The following is a 17620-nucleotide window of genomic DNA, read 5'->3' on the forward strand; positions in this document are numbered from 1 at the left end:
CCCGCCCCGGAATCCGTCCGTTAATGAAGCAGTCCCGTTACCAATAGATCCATCGTAAACAATTCAACCCGCAATCTCAGCCTTGGCCCCGTCTAACAAAGTTGCTGAGTCCCTCGCATAGGAAAAGCCCCATCCCCGGAAAGTCAAGATTCACACAGAAGCAGCCGAAGCTTGAGTCAGCAAATGGGAGAGGAATAGCAGGTCCCAACGCACACGGCTTGCACCAACGATGCCCCTCCCCGTCTCCGAAGCCAAGCATCATTCCATCCGCCATGTTGGGAGACCGATTGGGGAGGGGGTGCGACTCTCTCCGATACAGATCAAAGTGTGGGCCAACAGTGTCCAGGATGGGGGAAGCTGTGAAATGCTCCGATAACTGTAGGACCGATGTTTCCAAGAACGTAAGAGAGTCACCAATCTCAGCACACACGATGAGTTCCATTTCTTCGGGGGCAGGCACAGCTTCCAGCACCGGGTCCAAACGCGCCAGTGGGGCTTTCAACAGGGGGCAAGTCGGCTGCTGGGTCTCAAAAATCAAGTCAGGGCTTGCTCCCGGCCCCATGATCCCATCTGTTGCCGACAGCCAATAATTGACCTGGGCCCTCACCATCGCGCGAAGCGCCGCAAGTTCCGCCATTACCATCCGCAAGGAAGGCCACATTGAGTCCGTTCCGCCAGGTTCCATACGGCCGCAGGCATACCAATCCCCACAGAGGCCCCTTCTCCGGGGCAGGATACGCCGGAGCAGAAACAAGCCGTGAGGGATGGGCCAGCAGCACGCAGCAACGCGCGGCGGGACCCCCACCCCGGGGCACCAGCGGTGCTAGTGCCGGGCCTCCGGGCCGGGGCCCCCCGCGACGCCGTACCGCGCGCCACCCGTCGCCTCACCTCGGGTACAGCACCAGGCAGCAGATGGTTGCAAAGTAGTCCGGAGAAATTTTCAAAAGTTCCAAGGACCGGACCCAACCACCCTCAGCAGTCCGTTGTTGTTCACTTTGGACCCGGGTAGACCAGCAATCGAGACCCCGGCTTCCAGTCTGGGTTAGGCCTCAAAACATTTTCGATGTTACTTCACCCCAGAACATCAGAAAAATTCCGTGATCACACCATCGGAGTGTCGACTAATTCACCCACACGAATCCGGGGCAGGAGGTCAGGCTATTCGACAGGATAAGCGAGCGTAGGACGGGGGTCAGCGGAGCCGGGAGACTATGCGGCCATCTTGGTTGGTGACGTAGCTCCTCTTCCCTCAATAGTAAATATTGATTATATTCTAATCTGCCCAGTTACTGCTTCCCCCAGGACGATTCTTCCGGTCTGTTGAACCCATCTAGTTAATCGTTATTTGGTTCTAGCTGTCCTGCTAATTCACAGCAACCAGCACCCCTTGTAGCTTAATTTCAGTTTCTGCTTTGGTTGGCTGCATAAATAAATCTTCTCACTTTTGTATGTTTTCTGTTCAAGTTCATATTTACCTTTTTGTATAATTCTACAAAGCTATCCTTTCTATAAAGTGTCCCATGATAAAGGGAAGTGGATTAAACAAAAAAAAAATCTTCCATAAAACTAAAACTACATATACCGAACAAATTGTTCACAAGACAATTTAGAACAGCACAGGTGCATCACACAATAGAATTTGAACAATAAGGACAGTTATAAGGTCCATATCCAGAGAGAAAAGAGCTTCAGGATTTCTTTTTATTCCAGTTTCATTTTCCGTAGATAAAAACAGAGTTCAGTTCTAAAGACTCAACACACAGTACAGCTAACGCGTTTCGTCCTATTGCAGGACTTCTTCAGGGCTGTTAAATACAAACAAATAAATATACATATATAAGAACAACACCTACAACAAATATACATATATAAAAATACATCACCTGCAACAAATATAAGACATCCTATACATAAACACACATGGGCTAGAATTTATCTCATGGTCACATCACATTAGTTATGCATAGGTGCACATTCTACACAGCAAAGACAGACCAACAAGCTATTAAATAGATATGGATTTTTTCTATTTACATTTTATAAGCAATACATAAATCCTTAATATAAATTGCATGTAACATACTGTACTAAATTGCAGCAGGGGCTGTAGAGCCACCAGAGAAGACCCTGACTAGAGAGCTGCTAGAACCTCAGTACGAGCCCTGTGGTGAGGCATGAGTTAATGGTGGCAGTGGTGCAGGTATGAGTAATTGCTAACCTGGTCTTGCTTCCTAGCCTGTGTGCATGGAAGGTAGCCATAATTCAAACAGCAGGGCAATTGCTAAACAAAAGAGAAGCACCTCCTCCATCTCAAACTGGCAGCAAGCTCATCACCCAGCCTTATTGAAGACTAAAGATCCACCCACTGTCCGCTCCGCTCGACACCTTTATAGTGTCTGCAGCAAAGAGAAGATACCACAAGAAGCAGGATAAAGGAAAACCTTTGCAAAGATTAGTGGAAGAGCACTGTTGGGAGGTAGTCCCTTGGTAGATCAGAGGATATCCAGCCTACTTTTACACTTTTTAAGATGTGAAAGCGAAGCGGATACTTCTACTGCCCCAGCAGTTGCTCTTTCGAAAAATGTCAAGATCCACATTCTTAGTCTGTAACTATCAATAGTATCTAGGCATCAACCACATAAATATCTTACAAGCTGAAAATATACTTAGTATTCGCTCCATATAGCTACTTTTACTATATTTTATGACGTTTGACAAACTGGGTGCAAACTCAGCCTCTTCCCTCGACTCAAATTCTATAGTATTTGCTGTATTGAACTGATTTTGCATGCCTTATTTGTTTCTCCTTTCATTTTTAAAGGTTTCAAAGTCTGAGAGGCTAGAACCCCCGATCTCAGCCCGGAACAGCCCGCTGATCACAACGTCTGCCTTAAACACCTCTGCATCTATTCTGAGCAGCCCCACAACAACAACAGCAATCGCATCAATTCAGCCCTGTGAATCCACCCATTTCCGTGCCATCACTGACGACTCCTCTGAACCCCACAGCCAGACTGACTCCCCAGCATCTATAAGTCCTCCCTTGCTCTGCCGGCCAGAGCCGGTGTTTATGGACGGGGCCAGGTCCCACCTCCAGCACGAGGAGAATCCCCCCTCTAATGAGGTGGATGGTAGCATACAAGGGTCCCGCCTAACCCCTGAGGAAGAGCAGAGCGATGAAACGCTGGGGGCAGTAGCAACAGCATCGACGGGGCAAGAAGAGAAGGTTGATGACACTTTAAAACTAGTCTTCCACATAGAGGAGCCTCACCAGCAGGAGGAGCAGCCTGGGAATCAGACCGAAATAATAGAGGATTCCAAACCTTCCCAGGACAACACCTCTGTTGGACTGAAGCCCGAACAGAGAAAAAAAGGTCTGTATCGGAATGAAGCCGCTCATTTAATCAATCAAAACATTTATAGAGCGTGCTACTCACCCGTGAGGGTCTCAAGGTGCTGAAGGGGGGGGGGGGGGGGGGGTGCTACTACTGCTTGAACAGCCAGGTCTTGAGGTGTTTCCTGAAGGAGAGATGGTCATGGGTCATTCGTAGGTGTGCGGGGAGGGAGTTCCATGTTATGGCCGCCAGGTAGGAGAATGATCTTCCGGCGGTGGTTCTGCAAATCCCTGGGATGGTGGCGAGGCTGGCGGAGCGGAGCTGGCGGGTGGGAGTGAGGAACGAGAGGCGGCTGTTGAGGTATTCGGGGCCCATGTTGTGGAGCGCTTTGTGTGCGTGGGTGAGGAGCCTGAATGTGATCCTCTTGTTGACGGGAAGCCAGTGCAGGTTTCTCAGGTGGGCGGAAATGTGGCTGTGTTGAGGGATGTCTAGGATGAGTCGTGCGGAGGCGTTCTGTTTGTGTTGTAGTCGTTTCTGAAGTTCGACGGTGGTTCCTGTGTATAGGGCGTTTCCGTAGTCCAGTCGGCTGGTGACGAGGGCCTGGGTGACCGTCTTTCTGGTTTCTGTGAGGATCCACCGGAAGATCTTTTGTAGCACGCGCAGGGTGTTGAAGCATGATGACGAGACGGCGTTGACTTGCTTGGTCATCGTGAGGGAGGAGTCCAGGATGAATCCCAGGTTGCGTGCGTGGTCCGAGGGTGTCGGCGCGGAGCCCAGTGCTGAGGGCCACCAGGAGTCGTCCCAAGCGGAAGGGGATTGTCAGAGGATGAGGACCTCCGTCTTGTCTGAGTTCATCTTCAGGCGGCTGAGCTTCATCCATTCTGCGACGTCTTTCATCCCTTCCTGTAGGTTGGTTTTGGCGGTGGCTGGGTCTTTGGTGAGGGAGAGTATCAGCTGGGTGTCGTCGGCGTAGGAGATTATGTTGATGTTGTATTTGCATGCGATGGCGGCGAGGGGGCTCATGTAGATATTGAAGAGGGTTGGGCTGAGCGAGGATCCTTGGGGTACGCCGCAGATGATCTCGGTGGCTTCTGAGCGGAAGGGAGGAAGGTGGACTCTCTGGATTTAAGGCCTCAAATTGGAAACCGTTGTTGTATAGAGCGCTATGATTCCAATGTGTTTCATTCTCTGTTTCAACCCACTTAGCCCGCTGCACTTTCGGTCCTTTCTCCAACCCGGGGTCTTTTTCTCTCTTTTCTTACATCTTGCCCTGGACATACATTTTTTGTGCTTTCTTTGCTTCTCTCATTTTGCTTTCAGTTGGACTCATTAACTAGCATGCAACACATACCTTGCCACTCTCGCCTGTCTTAATTACTAGTGTACACGTGCCAGTTTCTTCTTGGCTAATGAGCATTAACTGTTTTCTTTCCTGATTCCCATGTAGGCTATCTGAAGAGAAATCCGCATCTTGGACCCTCTGATATCTACCTTGATGACATCTCCAAGCTCACCTCTGATGAGATTGCACTTTACTTCCCAAAGAGGTCTGTAGGGGGGCTGTAAGTGTGTGTGCACATGGTAACTAAACAGGAGGTAATGGAGTTTGGTACTCCTTTCTTGAAATCACTCAAAAGTATGAACAGAATTCAGAGCTAGCTTGAGGTTTGTCTTGGGTTTCTCTTGATTAGAAAAAAGGCGTGGGGGATAATTTTTGTAATGGTCTTTAATACAAGTGATAAGATCTTACCAGGATAGTAAGCATATGGGGGGAATTGGACTCCGGATCGTGAGTGACTATAAACAATTATACAAAACGGGTTCAGTTAGCACAATCAATGGATTGTGTTGCAGCTCTTCTGCAACTGATAAGTGTTGTAGAGAGATCACCTGTGGGTCTTCTGTGTTTATTTTTGAGGTTGTCCTACATTTCATTAGTTGTTTCGCACTTTACTGTTTCTCCATATGAAATACACCACTTGGCTGATTTGTGGATTTAGATTGTTTTACTTCCAGGGATGAAATACGTATGAAGGTGAAAACAAGTGCTTCTGTATTGTGGCCACATGCCCCCAAAATCCTAACCAGTCAGAGGGTAGCCATACAGGTTATTTACTAGTATGTTTAGACCGAGGTCAGGAGTGCATTTCTTCAATCTTTATATGCCCAAAGCATGCACCACAAATCATTGTATCATGCAAATATTGATCATCTCTTGACAATGTACTGCATGGTACACATAAAGAGCCTGAATCTTCTTCAAAAAGGAAAGCTTTTATAATCTTGCTAAACATTTGTCATGCTTAATTTCTAATACCGAAGAGTCAGAATGGTACATAGGAACTCTCAATATATGTACACAAGTTTTCCCCTAGGTGTTAGTTTAGCCTTTGATGTATAAGGCAGTATAGAGAGGTCAGGTGGTTGCAGCTGGAAAAGAAGGATCTTGTAAGGGCTTGGAGATCACCCTTGAAGTGATAAAGATTACCTCTGATCCGTAAATCCATAATGAGTTCATCATACATGAGGATTTGTATAAGTATAGTGCTTCTGCAAGTTTGTTCACAATGACCTAAAATGTGTAGTATTGTAAGATTCATCAGCTCAGAAAGATTTAAATATTCTGAGTGTGTAAAGTGGGTTTTGAGAAGTTGGAAGGGAATAGCAGTGGTGAAAAGTGAAATGAGGTGTAAGTTACAAGTAACAGCTTCTCCTCCTCCTAAGATTAAACCCTTGCTTGTGCTAAACCACTGATCAATAGGATAAGATCCATGAAAACAAATATTGATGTGTCAGACTGAGCTATATATGCGGAATAAGTATTGATCTGTGTCTACAACAAGGAAGTATATGTCAAAGACATGCCTACAGTAAAGTAAGTTGGTGCATTAAATAAGAGACTTAGCTTTGTTGTGTAAGGGACTGCTGTTTTAGTGATCTATCCAAATCTAAAGCAGCAGCTTAGGTGTTGTTATTTAGAGCTCAGGTGGTGGTGTGATGTAGCAGATCCCTGTCTGTACTGATTGAAATGAAGGGAACTGTGCCTAAAGTGGAATAATTGACACTGGAATCATCCAGGGACTAGTGCTTTTAGGTGAGAAATTCTCAAGAGGTGGTAGAGGGATCCAGGATCACTACAGGTTGGAAACTGGGACCCAATCCCTTGTTATGTTGCCCCTCACATGCCAACCTGATATTTGCTCACATTTGGATTGCAAGATGAGTGGTTTGTGACATTAACTTGTCCGTGCCACATGTGTGGGGCTGCTGATAAGTTCCTGAATAAGTTGGACCTATCAAGCAAGAGAGTCTTCCAGTTGGTTGTGTTTTGTCCTTGTATACAGCAGGCAGATCTTGGGATAGGCCTTCAGAGGGAACCTGGCCCTACTATTTCTAGAAAGTGTTTCTCTTATTTAAAGTCTTAAAGTTCTAGTTTCACCTACTGGTTTCACAAGCAGTCTGAGTAATATGCATTTTTTCACGGTGCCTATGTGCAATCAGTATTAATTTGTTAATTTTAAGATGCCTTGCTGGTATGATTTGCTGTTCAAATAACTTGAGATTGCATTTAGAGATGTTATGTTATGTTATGTTAATAAAAATTTATAGAGCGCGCGTACGCCCGAGGGCTTCTTGGCGCTGGTACGATAAAAAACATAACAAGAGGTGAGTCTGCCAGAGGAGTTATTTCGGGTAAGCCTTTGTGAAGAGGTGAGTCTTAAAAGCCTTTCTGAAGGCAAGGAGGTCTTTGCTCTGTCTGAGGGCTAGTGGCAAAGAGTTCCATAGGGTGGCTGCTAGGAAGTGGAAGCTGCTGCCGCCTTGTCGTTTTTTCTTAAAACGAGGAACTTCTAAAAGGTCTTTGTAGGCAGATCTTAGATTCCGTGAGGGGACATATCTACCAATCAGCTGTCTGATAAATAGAGGTCCCTTGTGTTGCAGAGCCTTAAAGATGATGCATCCGACTTTGAATTCGGCTCTTTGAGCCACGGGTAGCCAATGCAAACTCTCTAAGCCTGGTTTGATAGGTTCCCATTTGGGTACTTTGCATATCAGCCTAGCGGCCTGATTCTGCAGGTACTGTAGTCTTTTGAGTTGTCCTACGGGTAGGCCTAGGTATAGGCTATTAGAAAAGTCAATGTGGGAGAGGACTAGGGCCATGACTACCTGGATTAAGGCGGAGGGAGTGAGGAAATGGGCGATTTTCCTGATTTTCCTCAGCTGGAAAAATCCAGAGGAGACCACGGTTCCAATTTGGGATTTTAACGAGAGGTCCTCGTTGATGGTAATCCCCAGGCTTTTTACAGTGGAAGATTTCTTAGGGGGAAGGCCCATGTCCGACGGCCAGAAGTTAGGGCTCCAACTGATTTCGCTCTTGCCGGGCAGAATCAACTCAGTTTTCCCTGGGTTTAATTTGAGGTGATTTGAGGACATCCAGCTCTGGATTAGGGTCATAGTGGCTTGGAAGTCCACCACCGCGTTAGGGGAATTGAGAACAAAGATAAGCTGTAAGTCATCTGCATAATTGTATGCAGTGACTTTGTGCTTACTCAGGGCAAAGAGGAGGGGCCGATCTTTGTTAATTTGTTCCCAAAACGTTATTTAACAGTATCTATTCATCCTTAACTAGTGATGGAGATCCTCCTAACAAGCCTTGGACTGAGACGGGCTGTGTCACCCAAGACCAGTTAACCAGCACCAGCCCGAACGATAGTGGGACGGAAAATTTCTCTGACCCATCTGGGGATCAAATGGATGGCATTGCCCTTTCGCTCTGTGGAGGCTTGGGGGACAACAGGGAGCTCTCTCATGGTAGGTGTATATCACAGGTTAATTAACAGGCATTTTCTGGTTGGTCTATTAATGTTTTGAGGGATAATGGGGTTGTGGAAGGAATACCGTGTATGACTTATGAAGGATGTGATGCAGCAGTATCGATTTACACTGATGGATGTGAAATTATATGTATGTCTTTGATAGAAGTGCAATTGATGAACAGCCTACATATCTCAGAATGTTAACTGTTAGAGAGGACATAAGAGGCACGCCTTGCATGTCTTGTGAACAATGCCATGGAGTGCTCAGCAATGATATCTTGAGGCATTTGGCAACCCCCATATGTTGTATCAGCACTGACACTAGGACCGTATAAGTACATTTATTGTACCTAAGGCAGTAACACCTACAGGGCAAACTATAGGGATCAGAGCAGCAAGAAGGCATACCAGTTTGGAGAGTGCGACATGTGCAATGCCTCTAGATACAAAGTTTGTACTCTGTAAGCTGACACTGCTTTTCTATGCTCTCCTTCTACAGAAAAGTTTATGCAGCATGCCCTGACATTCAGCACTTTCTCAGATAACCCTGGAATCCTGGAAGACCCGAATCTCGTCATACGTATCCACAAAAAGTGAGTGTGAAGTAGAGTGATAACTTCACAGATCTCGAAGTTTGACTGTAGTATGTTGATTGGCTCGATGCATTGAATGCTTCAATCTTCAGCATAGTTGTGAGGTGGTGTAGATATGCTGTAATAGTCTCTCCCATTGCAAACCACTGAAAACAAACCTCCAAAAGAGGGGTTTTAGATACATGATTTGCAATTGTAATACCTTTTTTAATTGGCTCACGTGGGTCAATAATAGCCAAAAGTTCATTATTAATCTCCAGAACACAACAGCCTCTTGAATTCAACAATTTCATCACATTGTGAATGTAGGAAAGTGTCCTTTTTTGTATGGGCGCACCACCCTTTTTTTAGGTCGAGCAGACCTTACTCTCAATGCGTGAGCATTGAGAGTGTCTGCTTCAGACCTTTTGTCGCCCGTTCTTGGGAATGAGAGGGAATGAGGACACCAATCTGTTACGAGCGTTTTTCCTCGCAGTTTTCACTGCGGAAGCGCGTGTCTGACCTGCGCATGCGCAGAGTACCCACGCATGCGCACAGTAACTCACAGCCCTTGCTCACACAGACGCAGGCAGGCAGCCCCCACCCCTCTGCATGCACGCACGCACACACAGGCAAGCGCAGGCACACACATACAGGCACACAGACACTCGCTCTCACACACACCCCCCCCTCCCCCACAGTCACACACACGCACGCACACACACATACAAACCCGCCCCCCCCCCCCGCACTCGCGCACATGCTTTCCTCCCCCCCCCGCGCGCACATGCTTCCCCCCCGCTGAGCAACCCACTCACCGGCTTCCTTCGTGCGGCGGCTCTCCTCAGCTGCAGGGCCCGGCAGCAGGACTCTTCTTCACGGCTCAATCCAATCGCGGCTCTTCCGTGGGAGGCGGGGTAGGCTCCCGCCCTCCTACTTCCTGTTTCCTGTTGTCGCGCCGGCCTGCCTCACGGCGCGACTCGTCTCCTCTTCGCAATCGGGGCTCCCTCAGGTCCGAGGAGCCCCGCAACAGGCGCCACACTCCTCCTTCTTCCCGGCCCCCTCCTGGGGACCCGGGCTGATTCGGACAGGCAGGGCGCTCCATGCGCCGGCAGCTCGGGAGGCGGGACTTCCGGTCGGCCGCGACCGGATTGGCCGGCCGGCCAATAGCTTCTGGGTCGCCGCGGGACTTGCTCTAGAGTTGCCAGGAGCACACTGTTCATTTGGCAAAAGCCGAGATTTTACAACACAAGGAGCCGAAATGAACTGTGCAGGATCACAATGTTTAGTCGAGCTCGGAAGCCGGGACCCGAATTTTGCCACTGGCTCTCATCTCCTCCTGACTTTATAACCCGGCTCCACAAAGGTGCTCGGAGTTATCGAAAGACGAGCCTGCTCCTGTGTTTGACCTCCCCGCTGCAGGGTAAGGACCAGCCCAGCCCCACGTCAGTCCTCAGCTTAGCCCCAACGTCAGTCCTCAGGTGTGCTCCCAAGCGAGTTCAGCTGAGCTCAAAGGTACAGTAACCATGTTTGCACTGATCTCTGCTCTCCACCCAACCGATGATGATTTCCTAAGATCAACAACACATCACATTTTTTTTGATGCAGAAAAGTAGCCACAAAGAGCCTGCACACAGTTAAGCAATCCCTCTCTGACGCGGTCATCTGCTAAGCCTTACGTCTGGCTCACCCAGACACAAAGACCTGCACACGCGAGCACAGTGTGAGCTACCTCAGTGGGGGGCAGGGTGGTCTCATTGAAGCAACAGGGATTGACGCTAAGCACTACATGCCCCAGGCCTCTCCTTACACTGACCCGACACAATGCCACCTGCCCCCCACGACTCCAGCCGCAAAGAAATCCCAAACGCGTGCGGACGTCTGCAGTGAAGTCATGCATACCTCAGCCATTAACTATACAAATGATTATAAAATAACAGCACACATAGCATTTACACCCCACATTTAATCTGGTTCTAAGCGCTACAAATTGTGGTAAATATAGAAAGTTCGGACGAAAGATAACACACGTTTGCATGGAAACACACACATGGCAAAGTGTCAAAGCATCAAAGCACAGATGAGTTCACAGGTCTTTTGGTCCCACAACCAACCACTCCATGTCCTTGCAAGACCACATCTATGTCTGAATTACACGTGTATGGTCGCAAGAAGGGCTGGTACATGTTGGAGAACATGAGACTGGTCCGTAGCTTGTATTCTGGGGTGTTGGAGGATGTGAGGCAGCCAGGAGCAGATTGGGACCTGAAGGGAAGGTAGAGGGTCAGGGGCAGATTCTGCAGAGAAGCACAGTGTGGGTGCAGCTAAATAAGAACTTTGTGCATGAAAATCCCAACCCTGACCTGCATCAGGCTTGACGGACATCCTTACACTCAAAGTGCACGTGTGGACATTCTGCCAGTGTGGAGGACTCTCTGTAATGATGCATTCAGAACTAGGAGAGGGTTTGTGGGTGTTCCTGTCTCAGTCCAGCTACAGAGATCAACAACCGCAAACCCATACACTGAACATAATCTTCACAAAAGTTATTTACAAAAGTTTAAGGTATTGCCATTAAAAATTACAATAACTTTTATTTAAGTATTGATTATAAAAAATAAATAAAAGCCATTGTTATTTGTAATATCAATACATCTAAGTCACGTAAATACAAAACATGTTGCATTACAAATGCTATAGGTGTCACATTTGCAAAAGATATAACTATTGGCATTGTAAATGACAAAGCTATTAATTTTGCTATTTTCAAAACCAACACATAAATAAAAAATGTGTCATTTACAATACCAATAGCTCAAACTTTCCTAATGCGAGACCTATTGCATTGCAAATGCTTGTTCTCCAAATGCTGATGGTTATGACTCTTCTAGTGCACGAGAATCTGCTGGTCAGACCTAGTACCTGTGCTCTTGCTAAAAATGGTTCGGTTTGGTTTGGTAATCCCAAATTGGCTAAAACTTTACTCCCTTATAAGTAACTAGTGTATGGTACCTTACAGTTGCCCACCTGGTTTCCACAGCTACAGTGTGCTCTGGCTGACCAACCAACGCTTTCCCGCGCTTGCTGCTGCCAAAACCGTATTCTGACCTCCTGCTAGGTAGTGTGATCACTCCTAGGAGTCAGGAACTAAGACTTTGGCAGGAAGAAGGTCACACCCCCCTCCTCCCAACCAGGCCAGTGAAGTGGTACATCAAAACTGTGAGGTTTAAAGGCTGCTCTGCCTCCGATATGCACCAGGGCTAACTCCCAGTAAAGGAAACAGCCCTCCCTTGCCCAGTGCATATTTGTACCTGGACAGACAGGGAATTATCTGTGTAGGGAGGTGTACACCCCCAGAGGCTTAGCCACACCTCCAGAGTGAGCAGCCCGTTCTGCACACCACAATTTAATTTCTGCCTTCTTTAGGAATGACAGAATAGAGTGTTCTGATAGAAAAGGTGGCCTACACATCTGGATGTGGTCACCTCAGGGGCAAACTAGCTGCAGGGACTAGCTGCCAATTGGCTACTAGCTCCCACACCCCTAACTCCCCACAATCTAGGATTTGAGGGACCCCCTGACACCAAAACCTCTGATCGGAACAACTTGCATCAAGGAAGGACTAAGAAGAAACCTGTGTCGCCAACAGTAGGACTTTACTGTTATCACCAAAGCAAAAGATGGATAATTTGTCCCTGTGGCAACAGACTTGCAACTGAGTGAAGGACCCGGTTCCTATCTAAAACTCGGCACTCCCAAAGATAGGTACACCTGTGGAAGCCAGAAGCACCCTCAGACTTCCATGGAGTAGTGTCACTAGTCTCCTGCAAACTGCATGTAAAAAGACTTGTCGGTTCTCAAGAATTGCAAACCATGGGGCCCTTCCGTGGGATCACCCAAAGACAGGTGGTCCAGTTCATTGTGGGAGTTGTAGTCTCGCGTGCCACAAAGTTTCAGTCTGTGACCTTACTGTCCAGGACCAAGTGAAGTTTTAGTACCTTTTTCCATACTTACCACTGCCAAGGCTTGTGAAGGAGAAGAGTCCAGGCCAGCGGGCCCCACATATAGAACCCCATTAAATAACATTTGTGGATACTTTGGGGCTAATTAAGAGTCTGGCTGTCCATGGAACACTGGAAACGATGGGCTGCAGCGGAAGTCTTCCTGCTGTCATTTTACAACGAGGGTGGTCAGGCTGCTCTGGGACCGCCGCCACTGCCAGGGATCAGAGATCCCTGGTGAGGCACGGCGGACTTGAGGCTGCATTATGCTTGGCGGGATCAAGCATATTACGAGTTTCCTTTCTGCTGCAGTTTTCATGGCGGTTCCACCAAGGCGGAGAGAAAACAAAGTGGGCCCTACAGGGTCCCCTTGTGCCTTGGGCCATGGGGTGCATCCAGGAGGGCACATGTCGTGCCCTCATGTGCATGCACCCCAGTACCTGAATGGCCTGGACTGCAGCAGCCCATGCCGTGCAGGTACTGATTTTGACGTTCCCATTGTGGTGCCTAATTCATAGGCACCACCGTGGGAGCCGCCTGCCAGACCAGGTGATCACTCCTAATCTGGCTGCAGTTAAACCACGGGTTTGGCACTGCGGGAGCGGGGCGGTCCTGCTCCTGCTCCTGCACCACCCAACTAATCAGGCCCTCTTTATGCCTCAGGGTAGCCATGCGCTATACAAGAGCGTACTCATTCATTTACGGATTCATCATACTCCCAAAATTTGCACCCATGGATTTCTTACTACTTCACATTAAGCCTAAATATCTGTTCAAGTTCCATGACAGCATTTCCATCCGAGGCCATTGCTAGGAAGATAACTTTGCGGAGCACGCATAGTTAAATACCCACGACCACTTGCATTCTGGGGATAATTTTCCAGATCACATTGGCACTATATCTATTGAAATGTACAAGCTAGTACCAGTACTCCTTACCTGAGATGCTTGCCTATTTAGTTGTGAGACACATTTGCACATTCATTACTAGATTGACAGATTCCTTCTTAATAGAGGGCTATCTTGATGCAGTCACTTGCTTGCCAATTCTTATGCGAGCTACTTTGAGGTTTTTCCAGAAAAATGGATACATACATCCTAGATTGTGAGATCAATGCTACAATCAATCCCATGGTGTCTCCTCTGTATATTTTCCGTCCTGAGGATGACCCTTCTCTAAATTACTGTGTTTTGGGGGTCGAAAGGTTGACGGACATCTACTACAGTGGGCTGTTTTTAAATTGATCTATGATCTGAACACTCCCATTTGGAGTGTTTTACTTTTCCATCTAAATGTCCTTATCAGTCACATGTAAATACTTGCATAATGTCTATGTATTTATTTTTATTTTTGGAGTATTATATAGCGCTGGCTAGACCCAGAGGTATCAAAGCGCTTTACATAGATGAGAGCGAGGAAGTTGCACAAGATACAAATAAGTAAAAACAGATATCAAGGTATAATAAGTAAGGAGAAGCAACGGAGCAATGGGCACACACCAAATAGACATAAGATAGAGTAGAGTGGGGTAGGAGATTGGGCAGATGGTCAATTAGATTAAAATACAAATCCTGCAGACCAGCACCAACTAGTGTAAAACCCAAGGCCAGACCATCACCACTGGGCTGGAACAAAGACAGGCCCAGTTCCAGTCAGGAGTAAAGCTCGCAGCTGGGTTGGGGTCGCAGCGCCGCAGCATAGCAGGAATGACTCGCTCAAAGAGCTGAGACTAGCAAACAGCCGAGAAGGTCAGCATATGCTGGTATGTGTAGCCTTTCGCACAAATCATTCACTTTATCACTTCCACTGCGCCATCACAATCTTAGAAGCATCTTAACCTAAAAATTGGTTCATTAAACAGAGTTCTTGTTTATAACAAGACAATATCATTGTGAAGTAACAATCAAATGGTATATTGCATTTTAAACCTTACTAGTGAAGGTTTTTTGTAAACTATTGCCATGGAAGTCAAGGACTTTCTCCATAGGGACCACATGTGTCTTTATAACTTATCCTACCCAGGTTACTCCTTATTTTTTAGAGCCAAGTTTTGTTGGTCTCCAATCTAGCAATAAACCCCCAACCCCCACTTGATGCTGCGTCAACAGAGAACACTGTGCAACCTTCATCCAACGACTGCACATGTGTATCTGTTGTGTCTTTGCATTCTGTTTCATCCAGCCCGTGTAAGCAATAAAATCAGCATCCCCATGTCTCCGGTTCAGCACCAAGGACAGCCAGGACAATTTTTGCACCCAGACTCCGCGGGCTAGGTAAAATTGATCTGACTGTTTTGGCCTGATCCTGGAGCCTGCATGACCATAACCCTGTAAGGATCCACATAACTCGAACTTCAAGTGATCGATTATCACTAGTGTTTTTTCCAATTCACCGCAATGTTATCTTTTTCATTTATTATCCTGCACTGATTTAATATTGCTTCAAAAAATCTATAACTCCGGTTAAATGTATGCTATACCATTCATTTTGGTGTCTAAATAAAGATTAAAAAACACACTATTTTTATAAAGTACGTCGGCTTTCTCTCGAGCAGTGTCAATTACTTATCGTCCATGTTGGTACTCTGAAATGCTCGCACGTGTTCCTCTAGTGACTCTTGACTGCTCTTAACCACGCTACCAGGACAGAGCTAAGGATTTATTAGTGCGAATCCAAGGACCATCTTTTGGGTATTGTGATAGTATTACATGGCGAGGTCTAACTCCCACACCACATAAAACTCCACTTTCCTACCGTGAAATTAAATCCTCTGGATTTTTAGCAATAAACTGCCATCAAAGTAATAATTGTCAGAAGGCAGCGTGTAGTCTCAGATCTTGTAGATTCTCATTTTTACATGGCGACTTTCAACTGGATCCGCTACTGAAGACAAGTAGCAGGTGGAAAAGAGATCAACAGAGGACATTCATTACCTCTCTCTGCTCAAAGTCACAGTACTGTGCCGCTGTTTCCTACTTTACCAAGCATCAGTGTAGGACCCCAAGCTCTTTCCTGAACAACCCAGGAAAACGTGTCATTATGTGGCTGCTGGTATTGTTCAAGGTGCCACAAGGAGATAGCCGTATGGCCCCGAAGTCTTTCCAACTTCCTCTTTTCAGGTTCAGTCCTTGCTGGGAAGTATCAGCCCTTCTGAGTTTAATAAATGGAGTCCTATTAAATTGAGTATGGTAATTCCTGTAAATGGCAGTGCTATTTTATTTTATTTGAGCAACTTGTAAAGCGCGCAAATCCCTTAGGTGTCTCAGCGGCTACAGAATGAAAAACCTGCCATTGCAGGAGCACTGCAAAAAAACTATTTTTGAGCTGACAAAAATGTGTGTTCTTCCTAGAAACATTTGATTAATCCATGCCTGAAAATGTCATTTCAGCAATATGTTGCAAATGGTTTCTTATAATTGACAATTCAAAAACTCATTAAAGCCCGGCCCAGTCTAGCACCCATCTGGACAGCGCCACCCCAACACATTTAAGTATTAGGTTTTTACAAACCCCATAATAGCTGACCTGTATGCCTCCTCATATCTCTCAAGTCCACATCTTAATAAGATGACATCATTCCCTCATACATTAGTGAAGTAGATTTCTGCCAAAGCGTTCATTCACTGCAGAAGTCACCTTCACAGATGTCTTCAAGACTCAACAGATACTTTGTCTAGACACCTATGACATTACAGGTGATCACACACCTGGTATTTGTGGGAAACGGAACCATTATTGGACCACAAGGCAACTTGGACACAGTCACCATCTAGGGAGTCATTGATGCTGTTCTGATTTCTGACGGCACCAGCCCTCCTCTTAGCATAGGGCTCAATTACTCACAGGCCTTCAAAACTATTCACTTCCATTCCTACTTGCCATCCTAGCATCTAGAATGGGCTCGATCTAAGTGTCACATATACATAATAATTTAGCGTTTTACTTCATACACAAAGAGCTACTATGATATATTCAAGCATAAAACATTTCAAATCAATATTTTCGAAATACTTCATAGATGCTTAGATCAAAGCCGGAGGCACCAACTTCTTTGGTCACCTGATTGGTGGCCATTAGAATTGGGTAGGGCCCCTTCACCCAAATTAGTGGTAGAAAATCTGGGAGTCCGGCTCGACCAATCCCTCACTATGAAAGAACACATCTCTTCCATTACAGGTTCATGGTTTTACATGTTGCATATGCTGAGAAGAGTCTTTCCTTTACTACCACTCTCCACGAGGAAAACTCTAGTCCAGGCTCTGGTTATCAGCCTTCTAGATTATGGCAATTCACTTTTGCCCTCCACAAATAAGAAGTTTTCCAAGCTTCAGGTAATACAGAACACAGCTGCACGTCTTATCTGTAACCTCCACTCTGGTGAGGAGTCTGCCCCTCTTCTGCTGTCCTTAATTGGTTACCTTTGAGAAACAGAATTATTTGAAAGATCTGCTGTCTAACTCACAAGGCTCTACATGGTAGAGGGCCTACTTATTGTTCTTCAAAGCTCTATACCACTTTCAGATTCTTAAGATCATGTGACAAGGCCTTGCTCAAAGTCCCGAGGTTCAGAAAGACCAGGTCAGGTTGCAGACCATTCTCCTTTCTTGCCCTCCATTATTGGAATAAACTGCCACTGCAATTACGTACTACCGAAAAAAGATTAGAAATTCAAAAGTTACAGTTATAAGTTTAATTTAGAATTTACACACCACCTTCACATTACTTTAAGTCGCCTACCGACAGACACAGTGTTCCTCATAACTGCCATTTTCACTTACCACACCACCTTTAAATTTCTATGCCACGCAACTTCGTACACCGTGTTCTCAACTCTCTCGCCATACTACAGTAGCTATAACTCGTGACTCTACTATGCACTGTGTTTGGAAAAATCATC

The 17620-nt window shown here is 46.3% G+C and overlaps 1 protein-coding gene across 11 annotated transcripts in view; it reads left to right on the forward strand.

Moving 5' to 3' along the window:
• Positions 1–17620, forward strand: part of LPIN3 (lipin 3) — a 428785-nt gene that overhangs the window by 308129 nt on the left and 103036 nt on the right. For all 11 annotated transcript variants that reach the window (XM_086932215.1, XM_086932217.1, XM_086932218.1 and 8 more), the window contains 4 exons: positions 2822–3374; positions 4783–4882; positions 7963–8144; positions 8649–8742. In XM_086932215.1, the coding sequence (XP_086788341.1) occupies positions 2822–3374; positions 4783–4882; positions 7963–8144; positions 8649–8742 (929 nt within the window). The remainder of the gene's footprint in view (positions 1–2821; positions 3375–4782; positions 4883–7962; positions 8145–8648; positions 8743–17620) is intronic.

This window comes from Lissotriton vulgaris, chromosome 7 (genome assembly GCF_964263255.1).
Source record: "Lissotriton vulgaris chromosome 7, aLisVul1.2, whole genome shotgun sequence".
NCBI lineage: Eukaryota > Metazoa > Chordata > Amphibia > Caudata > Salamandridae > Lissotriton > Lissotriton vulgaris.